The following is a 22408-nucleotide window of genomic DNA, read 5'->3' on the forward strand; positions in this document are numbered from 1 at the left end:
TAAATATTTTTATGATTGGCTAGTGAAAAATTTCCGATTTATCAAATTATTCGGTAGAAGTTTAGCAGAGAAAACTTTTTTCTACAAAACAGTCCTTCAAATTTAAAAAAAAACTTAAAGTCAAGTAAGTAAAAGGTTTCATGAAAACTTACCCAATTTCGATTTACCTGATTCCAACCTACCCTATGCCAATAAACCTTTTGTTTTTGAATGGTTGAAAAGGCTGATTCATTCGGTTGGATATTAGTTTTACAAGAGCTTTACTGATTCAGGAAAAAGTGAGATTGGTCTATAGTTTCCGCACTTATCTTTTTTTCCACCCTTAACGGTTTTACTCTCGCAACTTTCAAATCTCCAAGCAGGCACTGCTCGTCAAAGCAACGATTGAAAAGTCTAGCAAGATCAATACAAACAGCAGAGTTATTATCTAAGTAGATAATTATTAAAGACCTGTCCGCTGATGTTTTGTTTTTAAACAGGACTAGCGTCAACAGGTTAACAATGATAGGGGCGGCGTTGGTTAAAGGGGGTTGCAATTCCAGCATCAGAAAAACTTTTTATCGAGTTCGATACTTGTATTGCTTTTTCCAAAGCATAATTCGGATCATTTAACGGTTTCTAATCTACACTTGTTTTTGAAGATTTTGGTTAATTTTTCGAAAACTTTTTTTGATGTTTTTTTTTGCTTTTCTGGTTAATTTTTGACAGTGAATGTTTTTTCTAAATTGCATAGTTTACTATAAAAGTCGAATAAGCCTAATTTCTAGGCGTTCGTTCAGATCCTTTCATCATACCACGCACAAAAAAAAACAATGACAATTTAAAAAATAATTAGCTACTACAAATAATCATCATAGAGTTGAGTCATTCAAACACTCAGTCGTGTTTTCAAACACTCAGAGCCCTTTCAGTCGTGATTCAAACAATAAATATTGTTCTAAAAACTTTCCCGGTATCGAGAAAAATCGGCTTGGAATTTTTTTAGTTTCGTCTACCTTTGAGTGAGCGAGCAGGCATCCAAGTTTGTGCTAATAGCTTAAAAGCTTACAATTGCTTAACTTAAGCGGTAGAAACTTAGTTTAAATCGACTTAAGTTAGTTTGTTTGAGTATTTAGCACGTTTTTCGAAACAAAAACTCAGAAAATTGCAAAAAATTTAAAAAAAATTTGCTCTTATCAATTTTCTACAAAAATTGTCTTCCAACTTGCTTTCTTCACTATGAGTGTCAAATACGCATAAGCTCTGGTTTTTTTGTTCAGATTGTATTATCACACCTCGCAGAAAAAGACACTAATTTGAAAAAACGTTTTTGTAGAATTTATTATGACAGGATTATTCTGTGCTTTTAACACAGTAACCACATATCCTTGTTAACTTATGGCATTGTTGCAAAAAAATATTAGATATCCCTTTAAACTTTAATCATGAACATCCGCCATTTTGACTTTTTCAAGAGCTTTATTTTCAGATACGAACTTGACGTGGCGATATACGATTTAACGTGATGAAAATTAACTATACTCGTGGAAGTGCTTAAGCTTACTTCGTTAACCTGATAAAAATTTCAATGAAATTTTTATTCAGAATTCCGAAAAGAAGAAATAAGTCTGACTTCTGGATAAAAATAGCAACTATTTTTGAAGTGAAATTATCAAACATAACACAGCAACAATAAATCAGGTGGAAAAAGTTGAACTTTAACCTAATCAGCGATTTTTGTAAACGGTTCATTATTAACTGACTTCAGGTTTGAAACTAAACGAAAAAAAAAGTATTCCAGATATAAAACACGAAAGAGCTTGAAGTTTCAGTTTTCATATTTTTCATGTAAACCTGACCAGGAATGATAGTAATTAAAATGCCTATTATCAAATTACCATTTTCAAGTTTCACGTTCAACAGTTGATGGTCAAATTGAGTAATTAATTATAAATATTGAGCAAAATATGTTGATGTTAGAAAATAAACTGCATCAACAAAATCAACCCAAGAAACGATATATGAAGCTGATGACATCATCTAATCGATATTAAGAACTTTTTTTTACAATAAAACTGCGAACTGTATCAACGAAGGGTTGATGATAGAACATCAGAAACTTCTGAAAAGCGTTTGAACATATTTCAAAAGATAAATTAACAAATCCAACCAAACAAAACTTTACCGATTATGGTCGACCAACATTTATCAATAATTCAATTAACTTTACTGAACTCTAGATAATTGAAAGTTTTTTAAAGGTTTGCAAAAGAATATTTAGACAGCCAATTTAACGAAATTAATGCATCTTGAAAATAACTGCTGAAAATGAACAGCAACTTGAACACGGATATCAGTTGAAAAGTTTTTAAAGTTTTATTGCAATCAAGTTGACTAGTACACTAGTTCACAGCAAATTTATCGGTTCCTTTTTCCAAACTTCGTTTGTTAATGCCATCAGTTTTTGTGAGTTTGATTCGTTTAACGTTCAGCCCATATTGACGAATTTCAGGATTAGTTTCATGTCAATTTTTCAGAATTACATTCGACTTTGAGAAACCCAACCGAAAAAGGACCATTTAGGAATAAATGACGCAACTATCTCAAAAACTGCAACTTAAATTGCTAGCATCGACATCGCCTTCATTGTTGTCTTTGTTTACTTGGCAGTCTGAGTTCTGTTCCTGTTGGATTTCATCGTCACTGTTATCCAAATTTTTTCTCATATTTTCCTGCAAAAAACTTCTTTGCTTCATTTTTTTCAAGCTTCCACTTTTCAATTTTTGCGACTTTGACTGTTTACTCAGCTGTTTTTGAGTTTTAGGCTCATTGTCATTGTTAGCATCTTCGTCGCTTTCTGATTCGTCTGAGCTTTCCTGTTGTAATTTCTTTTGGTTTTTCACTGAGCTTTTTTCATCGTTCTTTTTCAAACGTCCAAGTTCAGATTTCGTATTCGGCGATTTGTTCTTCAATTCAAGTTGAGGTACATTATTATTATCATCATTTTCACTTGAGTCCGAGTCCGAATTTTTCTCGTTGACTGATTTTGTCTTTTTCGGGCTAGATCCACTTTTATTTTTTCTTTCAGAAGTGTTCAAAGTGTTTTCGTCATCCTCGTCATCATCATTGTTTTCAAAACGAGCAAGGTACTCGTAATAATCAGGCGGCGGTTGAATGTTGGACACTAATCTGGAATCATCATACGTTATAACGTGTCTTCGTCTCGCTTTAGCTTCGTTTTTCTTTCCAGGTGAATTACTTACAACCTCGCTTTCACTTTCTGAAGAACTTTGAGCACTCTTACCATGAGACACTTTCGTTTTCACAATTTTATCTTGACTGATTTCAACTTCTTTTCCTCTCGAACTCTTCGACGAACTAATGGTTTTCTCGCGACTTTCGATATCGGTATTGTTGATGTTTTGATTGACAGTTTTCGGTACCAAGCCGGTTGAGCTTTCAGAAACAATTGACAATTTGCTGGCTGTTTTTCCTGATTTTTTATCTGTCACGTTGATGCCTAGGGTCAAGTTTCAAACATCAAAAGTTCAAAATTCGAAACAAAGCCGAGAAACAAGACAGAACACTAACACTACTACATACATCACACAATACAAACACTTACACAGCGATTAGCGATTGAAGAAGTTTTACATGCAAACGATCTGTTTAGAGACAAAATTTAATCTTTCAAAACAATTCAAAAGGTTTACAAAACTATCACTTTTAATGTTTTTTTTTCAAAATACGCGCACAAAACTAGAGTTTTCAGTTTTAGCTTTGTTTTAGAAATTTTCAATTTTGATATTTTATCGCTTGCCCGTCGGCCCATTTTGTTTCGTAGCAATATTCGACGAACGATTATGAACTGAATTCGAACTGTTACTCGAGCCAGTCGCCATTTTCTGTGCGTGTTTACTATTTTGTGAGCTGGTTGTTTTCCTCAAAAACTTATCAGCCGCTTTTACTTCCTCCGAAGCCGATTGCAACTTCTGCATTCGCTCTGTTGTCATTTTAGCACACTTGTCTTGGTATCTTTTCCTTTCGGCTTCGGGTAGTTTCTGCCATTCTGCCGCTACTTGTCTCATTCTATCGGTCATTGAATTGTCCTCGCCTTTGTAGTTTTGGAGTTTTTCGGTGAGTAGCAAAGAATATGCACTATTTATCGGCTTTCCAATTCCTTCGTGCTATATTTAAAACAAAATATAAAACTTAAACCAATATTATTAAATTTCGTCGTTTCAATTTACAAAATCATGTATTATTTTAGTCCTGTCTATCGGCGGTCTTATTAAATTAAAACTTTGCAGAGGGAACAAAAATTGTCTCGAGATTCTCGAAACCAAGAATTTATCTTCTTCGCCCGATAAGTGTGTGTGCCCTTACAGTGCGGTGGGCAACCTAGTTTGCAAAGGCGTTCCTAAATATCTTCAAGGACAAACATCAACTTTCAACCTTCGAAACAAATGTACAGAGAGGCAAAGCCGAGCTTCGCATCACTTACGACAATGGAAGCGTAGCATTGCAAGCTACCAAATAGAAAATGAGACGAAAAAAAACAAGAAAAAAATCATCTTTTTTAAAAGAAAAAAAAACCATTCAATCTCAGAGAAACAGACCAGAGACACATCCACTTACTTTAATCAAGCTTTAAGTATTTACCGAGCGTTCACTAAGCCACGTGGTTACACGCCCAATAATCCGAAAACAAAAAATGCCACAGGATATTGGTCACAAAAATTGTTTGAATTTTCAACTTATACTTCAACCGACCTGATTCATTTAAAACAGTAAAAATCATTTTTTTTGCCGTAAATCCGATGCAAAATAGTTTCACTCAACCGACAAAACAGAAGCCGAAATCATTTAGGCCCAATAACATTACGAAAAAAAACAAAAAAAAAACGGAAAATAAACCAGCCAGGCTGGGGGCTGGGACTCCAAACCTTGAACATAGTGTAAAAAGCAACCGCATTACCTCCAGGCCAAGTGGGAAGGGACCTGTAAGTTGCTAAGATTCGGAAATAACGCCACATCACTTTCTGACAAGTTTTTAAAAAAAATTACAATGGGAAAAAATCTAGTTCCCGATTACAGGACAATTGCTCTCGCAAGTGTAAAAAGAAAATACTGTCTGAGAATCATACTACAGGTTGAAAGCAGTGTCCTTCACCCCTCCTAGATTTCGCTACACTTAAAAATTATGGCAAATTTGCGCCTTATGTTTCACACACAAAACTCCGTTGAAAGTGGTGTGATATTTGCGAGCTGCGAAATGAAAGTAGTCCCCACGGACTGCACGAAAATAAAGTTAAAGGGTTAAAATCACCTGTAAGAACAATTCCAGTTCCTTCTTCGAGATTTGACTGAAGGGTGTCAAGGGTTTGAATGACTCAGATAAGTCAAGCTGCGATTCTTTCACTTCCTGTTGGTAACGTAGTTCATCCTAAACACAGGTTAAGTTTGAATCAGAGATCGATGACCTTGCATGAAAAAAAAAGATTTAAAGGGTAGGACTTACTTATTGCAGGAACTGCAAGAAAAACTCGTAAGAGCCGATTCTGCTTTTAAAAATCGAATTCTTTGAGAAACTGCTGGCTACGAGTACAAAAATAGACACTTAAACATCACTTGGTAGTAGCGACGTTGCAATTTAATGTTAAAAAAACATTCAAGCAGTCAGAAAAAAAGTCCTAATTTCACAGCAATTGGCTACTCGATTTAGTTTTGAAAAATATGTATAAGTTATAAAATTTAGTTATAAAAAATATGTAATTATTTGCTAACTGTAATTGCAGCCCTGATATGTCTGATCCTTTTTGACTCCTTCAACTCATTATATGCATCCCTCCACGCAGTTCTTGAGAAACTCTTCGGATCCATATCCTTGGTCGAACAGTACTTGACGATGTAAACATCTAGAGACGACATCGGTCTTTTTGGCCCTTCTGTTTCCAGTGCTTTCTTTGTCTTCTTTACAACACCGTTTGTAGCTTCATACGCGTTCACCTTCTTTGATCTGTTTAATCGCATAAAAACACACTTCACTTCAGTTATTTGTGCATCTAGTTTATATATCTCACCCTTATAGACATATTTAATATAGGTCAATAATGATCCAATCGCGAAACAAGTTCTTACCTGGGCGATCCAAATGGTTCATTTTCGGCTGAGTTCATCTCGCTCATTCTCCGTTTTCTTCCACCTTCGCAATTCGGACAGCTAAAAACTTAATTGTTAACCACTTAATCGTTAAAACATAGCAAATAGATAGTCAATGAACACAAGGAAACCTAAGAAATTAAAGCAAAAAAAATATACGGCCTTAAATCTCTTTGAGTTCCTAGAACAATTTATGATTGACACTTTTTTTTGATAAAATTAACCCAATTTGAGATAAGTGGATGAATAGGCAAAGTTTTATTCTGCTGTAAATTAAAATCCGCTTTCGAAAAAAAGTTGCTCAGGTTTTATGCGACCTTTACACTTTAGCTGTTCGATAGTGGAGTTTGCCTTCTTCTTAAAAATGGAAATGAACTGAACTTTTAAAAAAGGAAATGAACTGAAATAAAAAACCAAAAGCCACACGGCGGATGATCTTATTTGAGGGTGAACAATTTTTATGACTTTGTCGTGAAAAAAAAATCATTTTTCCTGAAATTAAGAAAATAAGAAAATTAATTAGGAGCTGCTATGAATATGTATATTACCAAAAAAATTATTTGAAATGTTTAAAACTCCCTTAGGGACTGCGAATTGTGTTGCTGAACACAGCTTGTATCGAAACTATAACTAATCTGTATTAAATTTAAATGGTCTTCGAAGAAACAAAAAAGTTCATATTACGCCTGAACAGTTTTGGATGCGAAAATGTGGGCTCTTTTCCAGGGACACGCAGTGACAAATTATTATAGTTGCTGAATTTTCTCTGAAATCATTTAATTAATTGACTGTTCTCTGAAAAATTCTGAAATCAAGTAAGTCATCATTGATTTTACGGCCAATGAATTAGTCCAATTCACCCCCAATGAACTGAAAAACTTCTCATCAACCTAGCCAAAACGATATGCGACAAACTCACGAAAGAAAATGAAGTAGCAGTCTTGCTAACTACATCAACGAGCGGAGTTTTTCTTCGCAGTTCAGCAAAAGGAGTTTAAAAAGCTTAACATTTGCATTAAAGGTTAACATTTTAACATGCTTCGATAGCTTGAAAAGTTTTGCAAAAAAACTGCTAATGAAGCTCTATGATTTCACTTTTTCGTATGTCTGGATTGCACGCAAAATTGGCGTGACAGCCAAAAAAACAAGGGAACGAAAACACCGCAAAGTGAATAACTTGAAAAATTCTTCGCACCTTTATTATAGTTTGCGAGACCACATTACTTACAGACCAAATTTTAAATAAATTCTCTGAACTTGAGGAGGATGCAAGAGGAACTACACTTGCCAAAAAAATAGATGACTCACAGACCAAGTAGTCTTAAATGAGAGTAACCTCCATGTGTGAAATTTCATCCGACATCAGTCATGCAAGTGCCAAACAGATTGGAAAGCAGATAAGAAAGGATTTCGCGGATCTACTGAATTATTTTTTGGCAAACGCAGATCACTCATAACAGCGCCTGAAGTTGAAGCTACCCTCCACAAACTTTTGACAAAAGCAGCCAAATGGCACATTCAACATGGCTGCATCAAAGAATTCAAACCACACTAAAAAAAAACAAGCAGTAGAGCTTTCGAAGACTAGAGACGAACTTCAATCAAACAATCCTGGTGATCCAAACATTTCCCTGCTGTCAATCTCTTTAATCGGCATCACAATCATCACCTGCCCGTTCCGAACAAACGGAAACACAGCACGCTCCGCAGACTGAAAGAAATACGCCGTGAGTCCGGTATAATTGTCCAACAAACAGGTCGTCGCAGACAAAATTAATTTGAGCAAGAAAAATGGCCCGACATCGCCCTACATTCATTTTCACTATTATGGTGATCAAAGTATCAAACTCCTTGCAGAACTAATATCACTCGCTCTCAACTACTCAAAAATTCAGCGAAACTGGAAAATGGGTCGACTCTTCCCTTTAGTAAAACCCGGCAAAAGCAAATATGCAGCAAGAAGCTACCTCCTCAGTAGCGAAATTGATAGAAAGAAAGTTGCTGGATGACTTCAACATCCCAGTAGCAGATCACCAGCACGAATTTCATAAACACAGGTTAACATACACGCCTTACACTGCATAGCCACAGACATAAGAAACGGACTAAATCAACCTCGTCCTCCACACATGACATTCTTAGTTACTGCAGCTTTCGACACAGTGGATCACGGCATCTTGCTGCACTATCTTGAAAAGCCGTCTCTTCCAAACAACACTCTAAGCTGGATAACATCAAATTTACAAGGCAGAGCAACTTAAGTTGAATTTAGAAACCAAAAATCAAAAATGCGACGAGTGAAACAAGATGTACCTCAAGGATGTGTCTTGTCACCTATTCTGCTCAATATTTACATGTCATCAATGCCCCCTCAGCTGCCAAAAACATCAAGGTATCAATGTATGTATATGATATTTCTATCACCAACACTGGTCCGAAAACTACTAAACTTGAACTAGAGAGGTACAACCCTACCTAAAAACTATACAAATGGCTTCAAAAACCCAATTTAAAACTATATGTAGACAAATCTTCAGCAACTATCATAACAACCTGAACAAAAATAAAGAAGACTTGTAACTGGCTGCACGAAAACGACTTCAATTGAACATCTTCATTGTGAAACTCAAATACTGTCAGCAAAAGAGCACAATGAAATGTTAAGCAAACAATTTCTAACGGGCTACCATCAAAACAAGAACGATGTGACTACCACACAAACAAACTCAACCCGATGACCACACTTATAATACCAACACTGGTCGAAAAAACTATGGCAATATCAAAAAAAATCTTGGTGAGAATGATCGCCCATCACCAGATCAATACAAAGTCGCTCTTGAAACAATTCATTCAAATGAGGTGGAAAATTACGTTACCAAACATCTTTCTAAACTGACGGTCTCTCAAGCTCCAGAAAAAGCTTCCAAAAAATCACGAAGGACTCTTGCTCAACTCAAATGTGAAAATAGCACGCAATTACATAGCTTTCTGTTGAGAACACGACCAAAAAGCAGCGCTTTCAAGTTAACTAAGGCTTTCAAGTTAAATAAGAAAAAGTAGAAATAAGTCTCGAATTAGCAAAAACTCGGCAAAGTGAAGAATTCGAATCTGCGACCTACTGCAATCAAGAGATTTTGAGTCTCACGCACTATCCTCTAAGCCATTTAAGTTTAACAACCGACAAATAATACTCACGAATAAAGCAGCTACATATGCTAAAAAAAATTGCCATTGCGATTCAGCGCCAAATACAATAGACTCAATTTTGCAATTATTAATTTGGAATATAACAAACTGAAGGCATCCACACTATCTTTGCATGTAACAAATCTAAAGAATAAAGCCATATTATGTATAATTATGCAATGCGAGATATATTGGGTTGGAAAATTTCTGAAATCGAGTTTTTAGTATTTTGATATTGTTTGAAACAAATAGCTTTCTTCGGTTCATTTGATGAATTTAAAATGCATCAACTGGGTTAACTTTTTTTTTCAATTCGAATGTCATGACACATGCTATCAAAATGCAGTAAAGGTAACCCACTGTTATAGAGGTGCCGCACCAATATTTGCGACTTAGATAGGAAAAAAGAAGGTTCGAACTATTACACTAGCTTCGCAAGTGTGATATTGTTTGAAACAAATAGCTTTCTTCGGTTTATTTGTTGAATTAAAAATGCATCAACTGTGTTAATTTTTTACTATTCGAATGTCATAGCACAAGCTTTCAAAAAGCTGTAAAGGTAACCCACTATTATAGAGGTGCCCCACCAATATTTGCGATTTAGGTTGGAAAAAAGAAGGTTCGTACTATTACACTAGCTTCGCAAGTGTGATAAGGTTCACGAAAAGTTAAATTTAATTTCGAACTCTCAAGCAAAAAATTGCAATAGAAATCAATTTGATTTGATAGCTTGAGAAGGTTCAAATGGAGCCGGACGTTAGAAGGATAAAACTTTGAAAAATAGCCTAAATCGGTAGTTTAATTTATCTTAAGCAAGCTACTCAAACGTTGAAACAAACCTTTGAAAGTTGAAAGTTGTATTTGATGGCTTGAGGTGGTTCCAAAAAAAAACAATCAACCTTAAGCAAGCTGTTCAAGCAACGAAATTGAGTGAATTGTTCAAATGTATTTGCAAAACAAATTCTCTCAAGCATGGCGCATTAACAATTTTCTTTAACCATGTTCCCCTGTAGAAAACCCTATGCTTTGTGACCATAGAAGATTTGGCGTTATCTTCAAGCAGATAATTGGCAAAACCATTTCCATTAATTATCATTGAAATTTTGGGAATAAATGCCAAAAATTATTACGATTATTGAAAAAAAAAAAAAAAATTTTGCTGTTCTAAAATAATAGTAACCCATGACAGTGAACGTGAGTCAGCACATTCCAATTAATAAATTTTTTTGCATGCAATTTGCTTTTAAACAAAGAGTGTGGAACAGAATTAGAGTCAAAATATAAAAAGAATACCATTTCTCTGCTGGTCGTTGAACTCTCAGCTTGGCTAAGCCAATCATCTCGTGTAGATTCCTTGTAGGATTTATTTCCAACATCAAATTATTGACGGCATTTCGAAATTGATCGATGTCATCTTCCGGTAGAATCTGATTCCACTGGAAAGTTGACAGCTCGCTTTGAAAGTTCGAATCTGATCCTGGGTTTAATTTAATCTGCATCTTCTCCAGCATAACGAATAATTCATCATTTGATAAAGACGTCATTTTACCTGCTCAGAAAATGTCAATAACGCTAGGACCAATCAGTATTTCACAGTTTAAAAAAAAGGTCAATTAAAATGGGCCCTTCCGTCATGCGACGGTACGTGCACAAGTTCATTTGTAACATTCGTCTACTGCAGTCACACATGAGGCTTAAGAAAAATAGTAAATGCTGAAAATCGCATATCAAAAGCAATGGGAGCTTTTTACAAAATCAAACGAAATATCTCGAAAAAAACATCTTTAAAGTCAAAATTAAACTTATACTGCGGATACATCGTACCAATCATAAGCTATGCATCGCAAACATGGTATCCGAACAAAGCAGAATTAAGACAACTAGAAAGAGTACAAAAACGAGCGACATCTTGGATTACAAATAACTTCAAAATGAGTTATACTGAAAGACTGAAATTTTTAAAGCTCCTTCCACTCTCAATGTACTTTGAATTACACGACATATTGTACTTAGTTTCACTACTAAAAAATAAACATGACATTGATTTGAATACAATTATTCATAAAAACGAATCACGAACGAGACAAGCAACACGTGGTGAGATTGCTGTTCATGCAACAAGACTGAAAAAGTCAAATGAAAATTATTATATACGTTCTATTACGCTATACAACTACTTTAGCCAAATTGTGGACTTCGAAAATCAAGATTATGACAGCCTGAAAATATCTATAACAAACACGTTTTGGAAATTCTTCAACAGAAATTTTGCAGAAAACAACTTGTGTATGTGGAGAATTCTTTGCTGGTGTGGAAACTGCAACCCACCGGGAAAAATTATGAACTTATAAACGAGGGTTCAAAACCCATGGAGAAATCCTAAAGCCTACACTACTACTACTACTACTACTACTACTAGGCCCTATAACCACTGGCTCAAGGGTCAGGGACACCATCTCTTGTGTTTTTCTACCTCAAGAACGGTCGGAGCCAGTTCGGTTCGCTTGTGACATGAGACTACGACCCGTTACAGCTTAAAGGCTACTACTAAAATATCCCCCCACTCTAGAATTAGAAACGTCCCCATACTTAGGTCTCTAGATACCCAAAATACATGAACGCCGTTAAAAACCGGGTTGGAACAATCCGTTAAGTTACTTTTTATTAGACAGTGGAACTTTGATCCATTTCAGATGGATCAACCTAAAACTCGCCTTACCTCAACATAACAATCATAAAACACACTCTAGAAATTTAAATTTGTACTCACATAGTAGCACGCTCAAGAAGTGGGAAATAATCCAGTCGGTAGTTAACTCAAGAATTAAATAACGTAACTAAATGAGTCTAATGTTTTATAGTTTTAACAATGAGAACGAGTTTATACTCTAGACAATAGTTTTCTTGTGAACCATTAGGACACTCAAGCTGTCCACCTTTCCACCGAAGGTTCACTCTAGTCCAGTTCCGAATAATACTCCAGTCGCTATAATCCAATTCGAGGGAATGCTCTCGTCTCTGTCACAGATGGGACAGCTCTACTCTCGATTATTATAGTGATGGAAATTGCGAATAGCAATTTCCTACTGCTTTTTCTTACAACTTTCCCGCGTGTGCGACTCAATTGTTCTGAAATTGTTCTGATTTCTTTTTTCTGATTTTCAGTTATCGCGAGAAAATCGTGCATGACAGGTTCCATTCGAAATTTTGAAAAATTAAATTTCACTCCAAAATCAAGTGTTTTTTGCTTCTCTCAAGGTCAAACTTCCAAATATGACCGACTGGCACATACTCCCCGGACTCGAGATCGATGTCCTCATCGCGCGCTGTCTTCTGCCAGTGAGTCCCAGAAAAACCGAGTGTTGCTCAAGATACAGTGCCAGTGGTCATTTACAGAAGTTTGCAGCAGATTTAAGCTTATCTACACCCCAAAATTCACAGCCATTTAAAATTTTCACACTAGTGCTAAACAGCAACCAAAATCTGTGTAACATTCGTCTACTGCAGTCACACATGAGGCTTAAGAAAAATAGGCCCTATAACCACTGGCTCAAGGGTCAGGGACACCATCTCTTGTGTTTTTCTACCTCAAGAACGGTCGGAGCCAGTTCGGTTCGCTTGTGACATGAGACTACGACCCGTTACAGCTTAAAGGCTACTACTAAAATATTCCCCCCACTCTAGAATTAGAAACGTCCCCATACTTAGGTCTCTAGATACCCAAAATACATGAACGCCGCTAAAAACCGGGTTGGAACAATCCGTTAAGTTACTTTTTATTAGACAGTGGAACTTTGATCCATTTCAGATGGATCAACCTAAAACTCGCCTTACCTCAACATCACAATTATAAAACACACTCTAGGAATTTAAAATAAGTACTCACATTGTAGCACGCTCAAGAACCAGGAAGTAAATAAGTCGGTAAACAACTCAAGAATTAATAAAGTAACTAATATGAGTTTAATGTTAGTCAGTTTTAACAACAAGAACAAGTTTTTACTCTAGACTGCAAGTTCTCGTGAACCATTGGGACACTCAAGCTGTCCGCCTTTCGACCGAAGGTTCACTCTAGTCCAGTCAATAATAGTATTCCAATCGTAACAATCCAATTCGTGGGAATGCTCTCGTCTCTGTTTCAGATGGGACAGCTCTACTCTAGGTTATTATTGCTATTGAAATTGCGAATAGCAATTTCCCACCGATTTTTCTAGCAACTTTCCCGCGATTGTTATTCAACTGTTCTGAAATTGTTCTGATCTCTTTTTCTGATTTTCAGTTCTCGCGAGAAAATCGTGCATGACAGGTTCCATTCGAAATTTTGAAAAATTAAATTTCACTCCAAAATCAAGTGTTTTTTTCTTCTCTCAAGGTCAAACTTCCAAATATGACCGACTGGCACATACTCCCCGGACTCGAGATCGATGTCCTCATCGCGCGCTGTCTTCTGCCAGTGAGTCCCAGAAAAACCGAGTGTTGCTCAAGATACAGTGCCAGTGGTCATTTACAGAAGTTTGCAGCAGATTTAAGCTTATCTACACCCCAAAATTCACAGCCATTTAAAATTTTCACGCTATTGCTAAACAGCAACCAAAATCTGCATACACCTGCACCCTTGAATTTTCGCTTTTCAAGCCAATCATTTTAAAATCTCTTTTGTCCTATTCAATCAGGAAATTGTCATGCAGCATTTCGATTTATATAATAAATATAGTATATTAGTAACAATATTTGCTTTGTTAAAATTTCTTTTTCGTGAATCCAAGTTTCACTCGGATCCACGCTCAAGCCCCCCTTCCCTCTCAAGACTCAAGATCCATCCGATTTGCCCATTCATCTCGTACTCTTCGCCTTGGAGGTACTGCATCCTGAAGTGCTAGATGCGGCAAACTGTCTCAACAGTTCCTCTTCATCATCGGGACTAATCACAATCTCCTCCCAAGCCTTCAGCTGTTCATAGGATCGCATCCATTCTCTCTGCTCCTGCAATCTCTTTGCTTGGTTGGGTAGTGCCTTCACCCTAGCTTCTCGGTTCAAGCAAAAGGAGTTGTGCAGGCTCAAGCTCACGTTCTTCGCCAGGTCTTCCTCTAGTATCGACTCCCTCGCTTTGGTATTGTCTCTAGACATCTTCCCCACTCTTTTCCATCCCGTCGTGATCGCATTACGATGGGTTAGCAGGGGTCTCTTGAAAGCTTCCGGCCCAATCTCGGCCTGGAACTGTCGATACTCTTTTTGATGTTTTCTCATGTGATCTTTCGTTGTCATGTACAACCAAGACGTCAGTGTCGCCCGAAACCATGGAAAGTACCTCAAGCGACTCCATACGTGCCTGACTTCCGTCGGTATGGCGAATACTTTGCACGCAGTCTCAAACAACTCGAGTCTCTTGCTGTAGTCTATCGCGTATATTGACTCAGCCGTTGGCTTCGTCGCCTCCCGATACTTCGTTATATTCTCTTCTATCCATCTCAGAGCTAACATCGTACTCACTACTAAGAGCGTCACCTTCTGCCGGTGATCCGGTAGTCCAATCGACCGAATCTCTTCCACATCCCACACCAGGCAAAGGTTCTTGTGATCTGGATACCACACCGTTTGTGCCAAACAGTGGCATGGGCATTCCCCATGAGAGATCTCAATGCTCCTGAGATTACGCTCCCCCGAGGCTTCCAAGAGAGGCTCAAGCTCCATCATTTTCTCGTGCATCGTGTCGTTGTCTTCCAGGTTCGGAGTACTTCCCACAGATTTCCCGATCACGTTTTGTCTCTCGTGATCGCTCGTGTTTTCTCTTTCCAACTTCAGAAGATCTTCTCCCCAGATTTCGCTTAAGTCATCTCTCAATTCTTTTGGTACTGTCCCTTTGATTTTTCTCAACAACTTGTGCGAGTGATGCGACATCCGAGCCAACCTCACGCACTTGGGCACTGAGAAGGCCTTGTCCACCAGTATTCTCTGGCTGGACACTTCCACCATCGCCATGTGTAGCGGGTAGTGACTTCCGCACAAGTTGGCCATCATTGACCCTATCAGCGATTTCGCGTTCAATGGCAAGCCATAAGCTTCGCTCATGGGAAATCCCATTTCCGCCTCAAGACCAACCTTCCAGCTCCGGATGTGTTTTTGAGTCACCTGCAACACCCCGGGCCATGATTCTACGCTCAACGCCGTCACTAAATGATGTTCAGACTCCAGTCTCTCCAGTGCCTGCAGACCACACATTCTCGAGAAGAATCCGAGAGCTGTCGCTATATTCACCGTGGTTCTCGCGTAACATTCCGCTATTATTTGCACTTCACTTTTCTCCCTTTCTGTGATGTCTTCGAACCAAGTGACCAGGTCCTCTTTTTGAAACGACATTATTCTGACGCATGACCGTCCATCGCAGATGTGCTCTCCGTTCCCACACGTCGAATCCAGACAGCTACCCGGCTCCAATTTCTTTGCTGACCCGGGGTCGCTCGTCCTTTCGCTTGGCTCTTGCATCTGGGGCGTGATTAGCTTATGTAGCACACTCAACTTCGCCAGATCTTCATCTTCCGTTGGTGCTAACCTCACTCGCTCTGTGGTTTCCTCGATTAGACTTGCATGGGGATGTGGACACCAGGAGGGTCTTAGTAGCTTCCATATCACTCCCAAGTTCGTGGTTAACAAGCCATTTCCACCGCCCATGTTCACTTCAACTCTCTTGTTTGAGCGCGGTATGCTTATCACCTCTGGTGTTTTCTCAAGAATCAGGCCCAGGCTCGGCCCCTCTTTTTCCACCGCGTCTATTTCCATTATTCTTTCTGTCCAAAACTTCAGTAGCTCCGCTACCTCATGGTTTCTGTGGGCTCCTCCAGCTTCCGAGTCTAAGAAGGGATTGTAGGCTATTCCCATCACTCCAGACACATATTGGTATTCCCCCTTCTCACTGAGTCTCGAGTACTGTTCTGACGAGGCCAGGTTACGGTGAACATCATGTTCTTCCTCGAACTTCTTATTAGAGAACCTCCGTACCTCGTCCAGCTTTCGATGGTTCTCTAAGGATAGTCTGGAACCATCTTCTTTCTCTATTCCTGTACTCTGATATACGTTCAAGATGATCGTTGAGACTCTTCTCTCCATGGTTTTACTTCCACTTGCTCTCTGGTGGCATGCCAGGATGGTGCTATCAGACATCATTGACATTGTCCATCTCAAGAAACATGTGGCATCTTTTCTTCTAGCCAGGCTCAAGCCTGAATTGTCCCTGGCCACGTGTTGCATCAGTGCCTGATACACCTCTAGCTTCTTGCTTCCCAACTTCAGCCTGTCATACGAGGTCAATGTCTCCAACTCTATTCCCACCAGACTCCAGGTGAACATTAATTGTCCCGCAGTTCTAACGAAGGGATTCGCCATTAGTGGCGGTGCTGATGAGGATGTCCTCATCGCCTCTTCAAAATGATCCTTCAACAAACTCTGCCAGGACCTCTTCAGATGACTTGCCATCTCTATCTTATTAACCTCGGCTTTTTGCTGGGTGGCCCAATTGCGTCGCCTGCGAGCTATTCCACTGTCCAACTTCTTCAAGCAGTCCTCCATTTCCTTCAAGGTTTCGAGGGCCACCCACCACGTCCGGGAAGTGTTCCTCGTCTTGTTCCTCTCCAATGGATCACTCGTCACTTGTTTGCCCATGTCCTGATGTGCCTTCGAGATCCATTCTTTGCCGATCTCCACTTCCCCTACCTGTCCGTTCGTTGAACCTCTCTTCACGTTTACCTTCTGAGGCTTGAATTCTTCTTCTGACGTCGAACTGGTGGAAACCTCTATTTCCTTTTCTACTTCAAGTGGTTTCCTGAGCTCCGAGCTGTTCTTGTATGCCGCCGTCTTGCATCGGGCCAAAACGATGGGCGCCGTCTCTCTCAAGTTTCCTTCCGAAACAGCATCCACTGAAGGACTACCCCATCCTTCCACTTCTCTCTTCCTCTTGCGAGTCTTCACATCTCTGCTCGAGGGTGTTGTGGCTATCATCATTGATTCGACCTCTCCATCCACTCCTTCCAACTCTTGCCTCCCCCCTGCTCGAGCCTTAAGGATATTAGTACTTTTAATCATATTACTAGTCCCAACCTTATCCCTTTTTATATCATCAACCATTTTATCCACAGTTTTTTGTTTCAGAGTAGAGCTGTCCTCACATTTCTCTTTTCTAGTCTTCGATCGTGCGTTCCTCAGCTCCACTAGCTTGTTCAGCAGCTCTTTTCTTGCTTTCTCATCCAGGCCCGTTCCTATCAGGAGCGGTTCCCCGAATCTCACTACTGCGTCCCACAGTTCCTTCTTGAACTTGTCCAGCGTCGTCTCGCTGCCCACTTCTCGATTGAATTCCCCCAGGAATTCCTGCCAAGCGTCATCCTCGAGAGATCCCAAGAATATGTCCCTGTTCCCTTCGAACGTGTTCTTCTCCCTTTCCTCCGAGCTCAAGAGTAACATCCCCATATTGAAGGTCTCACCTGCCAATGGCAACTCTAGGTTCTTCCGCGGGGACGGGTTCAGAGGTGGTGTGGCAGTATCTGCCCAATTCTCTTCGCTCAAGTCTTTCAACAGCTCTTGAGTGGTGAGTTCCTCCCCTGATGGCCCTGGTTCAGGTGTATTCCCCACCTCCATGTCTTCTCCAGCTTCACTGAGAGTTTCATCCATACTCTCTTCCTCTGATTCATTTCTTCTTCTCTCGAGAATTCTTTTGAATCGATCCTCAACGGGTCCACTCCTCTTGTCTCCAGGCGTGTCTACAGACAGTGGTGACGGTGTCGTAGGATCCAGCTTTTTATATTCCGTCAGGGCTACATGCAGTTGACCTGCTGCATCTAGTTCTGTTCCCTCCTGTGTCACTTCTACTTGTTCCAAGCCATAGGGTGCCTTGTATTTTCTCGTGGCAAATTTCATTTCGTCCACCAATGCGACGTGTCCCTCCATCACGATCATCCTGCCATCATCCCATATGGGTAGCATATTCTCAAGTCCTTCCTTCTCAAGAGTCCTCAAGACTTTCCGCACCTCATATCCAGGGGGCTGCGAACCTCTACTCTTTTTCGCTTGCGTCGTCCACGAATTTACCTTCCTCTCGCTGGTGTGGAAGTAGACTGCCGCCGTGTAGCCGATGAACAGGGGATCCCAGCCATCCGTGAAATGCCTCTGCGTTTCCTCCGTCATCATCTTCGCCATTATGGAGGGAACCACCAAGGGACTATTCATTCCCAAGGTCATCCTCCTGACTGTCGGGAACTCAGGCATGGTGGCTGGTAGGATTTCTTTCTCCATTATGGCCTCCAGCTCCCTCTTGACTAGTGCAAAGCACTCCTTCCAGGCGGGGATTCTCAAGACTTCTCGTCCGTTGGCCGTCAATGGGTTTAGGTTCCAAAACTTTGGATACATTTCAATGGGGCCCTCTCGCTTGCCTCCCATTCTACATTGCATTTGTCCCCTGAAGTTGCACACCATCATCTCGGCATCTTTCACTTTTCCGAAGAGTACCGTGTTGCTCATACGCGCCCTGAGCACCTCCTGCTGACACCAATTCAGCGCTGTACCATCCAGTACGCTGATGAGACTCAAGTGCGTCACCGAGTGACGATACGTTATCACCAGGGGATCTGGAAACGCGTACGTCACTGCTGGACCATAGATGCAGGTCACCACCTCCTCTAGACCCCGGATTATCCCCATTGGGTCCGACCTCATTGCCAGGCACAGGTCCGTCAACAGAGGCATCCCTCTGTTCGCCTTCTCCCATTCTTCTCTCGAGGTTGGGTTCTCATCTTCACCCGTCATGTATCGATTCTGCATCATGAGGTATTGCACCAGCAGTGTCTTCAACCCTGCGGCACACTTGTAGGAGCTGGTCTCAATGCTCGTGTGGACTCTCCCCATAGACAGAGGTTCTCCATATTCCATTAACCGATGAAACGATACCAATTCCCCATGGGTCAAGAGTACTAGTGCCAGATACCCATCAACTCGAAGTGTCTCCACTCCTCGACTAAACATGTATGCTGGGCCCATGTTGAACAAGTATCTGGGGTAAACCAAATACAGGGCCAAGAGCAGGCTGATGGACATGCCCAGTATCTCCTGTACGAAGGCTCCGAAGATAGTCGCCGTGGTGCCGAACACTCCTGCCAAGAATTCTCTCTCCCAGCAAGGACTCAAGAACTTGAGAATCTCGTAATCTCTCCTAGTCTTCAATTCGCCGTTGGCGTGCTCTCTCCAAAATCCTCCAATCGTCACTTCATTGGCGGCCGAGACAAATCTAACCACCATCATGTCTCTCGTTTCAGCTAGCTCCAGTTGCTTCTCTAGAAAACTCCAGATTTGTTTCACGAGGAGTGGTGCTTCCTCCCTCGTCTTATTCGTGACGTTCTCCAGCCTTGGTGTCAGGAATGGCCACCAGCCATTCTCTTGAGTCAAGCGATATTTCATCGATTCTAACTGTTTCTCCGTCTCGACCACATTTCTTCTCTCGTTGCTGGGACCTCTAGTCCTGCTGGTGGAATTTGCGACTTTCACATCCATACTCCGGAACCACAGGCTGGCCGTCAACTGGTTTATCGCCGGGTGGTCGTCCCCGATGACTGGGCTGAACTTGAGTTGTCTAGCAAAGTTCGATATCTCTAGCAAGAGTACCTCATCCAATACAATCAGGACGTCGGCCAGTCCGTAAAAGCCCCTCAGTGCATGAGATATGTCAGCCCATGCCGCCGGCAATTCTGATTTGTAAAGCCTCAAGTTCAATGGCTCCAGCTCTCGATTGGGGGCTGCCATCAGAATCCGCCATTCACTCCCTTCTGCTATCAGGATCAAGACCGCGTACACGAATTGTAGGGCGGGTGGCATATTTGCGTATCCTGGGGATGTGGTAAACACCACCTTCGTCTTGGACCCAAATCTCGAGGCTACGTTCTCTTGTACCTCATTCATCGCCGCAAATAACGCCTGAATAGCCTCCCATATCTTCCTTGATGTCGGAATCTCTTTGCCCTTCAGTTGCTCAAGAAGTCCCATCGCGTGCAGGTGATCATTAATTCCTGCAAACATTAGCAGCTCAGGTTCACAGGGCATCTCCGACTTTATTGCCACCACTAGAGTCAACATCTGGTTCAATTCGGCTCCTGGCAAGGAGTATACCAGAGTCTCCGGCCAGAACAACTTGGGAGACGTTCCTTCGAAGTCCGATCCCGCCACAATGACTACTCTTGCAGCAGCTGGATCTGCTCTATCATAAACTGCCAGAGTTTTGGCCAGTTGGGTGCCACCACAGGGCTTCCCGTACCTGGGATCTTCTGCCAACTTCGGACCTTCATAAGCGGCATCAGGCAATTCCATTCCCCCCGGATTGAGTAGCTTGTCTACCACCTTTAACTGCGCCGGGGTTGCCAACCTGATCCTAGCGATGCCAGTTCGGTGCTTGGGAGGTTCTGTTATAAGTCTAGGACCCCCCAACAGTTTGAGAGGCCTGTAGTTAATGGGTCCCATGATCGTTTTTGTGGGAATTCCAGTCAGGTCTGTGGTCTCCATTAACTTCGCTCTCGAGAAGTGCGCTTCGTGAGCTTTCAACCAGTCTATGCAATGATGTCTATTCAAATCCTCGTGCGACACTCGTTCGATCCCCAGGGTTTCCGCCAACTCTCGTCTGCATTCCAAACTCTCTAGATCCAGTTCCTTCACCTTCTCAGGATATCTCAAGCGGGCAGTCTCCATAGACTTCTTTTCTCTCCTGCCATCTGCCACCACCACAGAGGACATCGCCGAGCCCGGAGGTGTTGATGACTCTACCTCCTCCGACTCCATTGGCGTGGCACTCTGCAATCGGGTCTGATTGCTCCTTGAACTGTCTCTAGTATCAACTCTCGCTCCCAAGCGACCAGCCAAGGCCCTCGAGGCAAGGAATGGTGGGTTGGGAGGTGGTCCTAAAGTGAATTGGGCTGTCTCCAGCAGGTCCGCCTCTAGCGTGTTAATGTGTTCCTGGAAGACGTCGTTCAGCCACTCCGCTCCCCTTGGCCTATCGAAATGGATTCCATCTTTTGAGGTGTCTTCAGGGAATCCCTTTTTCTCCATACGTTCTGCTATGTCCAACAGCCTGAGAGGAAGCACACTCTTCCGGTGTATGTCTCGGATCATCTTGTTCAGGCTCCGCACCTTCTGGTTCATCTCTAGGGCGTGCTGATCAAACATCATGTTGTAGGGGACCGTGCATACCGTCAGCAGGATGGGGTCCATCTGGATCCTCAGTTCCTCAAGAAGGCAGCTCATCTTGTCGCATAGCCTCGCTACTTTCCTCGCTTCTCCCCTTGACACGTCGTTGGTCCCAACCATCAGGGTCACTGTGTAAACTTTGGTCATCCCTAGCATGTCCAGGGTTGCCAACATCTGTGGCGTGGCAGCTCCAGCGAAACTCAAGACTCCTGTCTGCCAATGGGACCGTATCTGGGTCAACACCCGCACCAGGCTATCCTCTATAATTAGGTGAACTGCACCCTCTGGCACACGAGGTGGCGCTAGATACTCCACCCAGGCTGCGTCATGGAAGCAGTCCCTCCTGGCTCCCTGTTCCGCACTCCAGTCCAGCCGATTGTGCCTGTGGTAGTTCCCTTCTGTATTCTTCTTATAGCTTGCGATCACGACATTCCTGACCGGCTGTTCCCTCCAAGTTGGGGGAAGCTCTGGCCTTGTCGATCTTTCACGACTCTGCTGCTGCAATTTCTCGCCTAGCTCCTTCAGGCGCGATGAGGCGCCACTCACCTGACTGCCACTCGAGGTCGAGGTTGGGGTATATCCTGGTAACACCACATCCATCAGAGGACGTACAGGTTGTGTCTCTAGGTTGCGCAAGGAAGGCGTCACGTCATTCGGTATCCAGACCTCTAACCCTTCGCTCATGTGTTCTCTGGCCTCGCGGTCAAGGTTGAACCGTCCTCTAGCCCTGGGAGCTTCATCCACCTCCATGCGCGACTCTGGCCTCGAGCTGGTCACCACTCGTTCGTTTGACCTGGCTCCCTTCTGTGCGTCAAGCTCGCGTTGTCGCTGTTCTATCCTTTCCAACTCCGACTTCAGTTGATCACGA

The 22408-nt window shown here is 41.5% G+C and overlaps 1 protein-coding gene across 1 annotated transcript in view; it reads right to left on the reverse strand.

Moving 5' to 3' along the window:
* Window positions 1-1710: 1710 nt before the first annotated feature.
* Window positions 1711-22408, reverse strand: part of LOC134855404 (uncharacterized) — a 163397-nt gene continuing 142699 nt past the window's right edge. The window contains exons 2-7 of the mRNA XM_063871915.1: window positions 10624-10880; window positions 6121-6201; window positions 5767-5998; window positions 5309-5425; window positions 3800-4166; window positions 1711-3499 (exon numbers count right to left, since the gene is read on the reverse strand). Coding sequence (XP_063727985.1) covers window positions 2583-3499; window positions 3800-4166; window positions 5309-5425; window positions 5767-5998; window positions 6121-6201; window positions 10624-10874 — 1965 coding nt within the window. The 5' untranslated portion in view covers window positions 10875-10880 and the 3' untranslated portion in view covers window positions 1711-2582. The remainder of the gene's footprint in view (window positions 3500-3799; window positions 4167-5308; window positions 5426-5766; window positions 5999-6120; window positions 6202-10623; window positions 10881-22408) is intronic.

The sequence above is a fragment of the Symsagittifera roscoffensis genome, chromosome 10, assembly GCF_963678635.1.
Source record: "Symsagittifera roscoffensis chromosome 10, txSymRosc1.1, whole genome shotgun sequence".
Classification (NCBI taxonomy): domain Eukaryota; kingdom Metazoa; phylum Xenacoelomorpha; order Acoela; family Convolutidae; genus Symsagittifera; species Symsagittifera roscoffensis.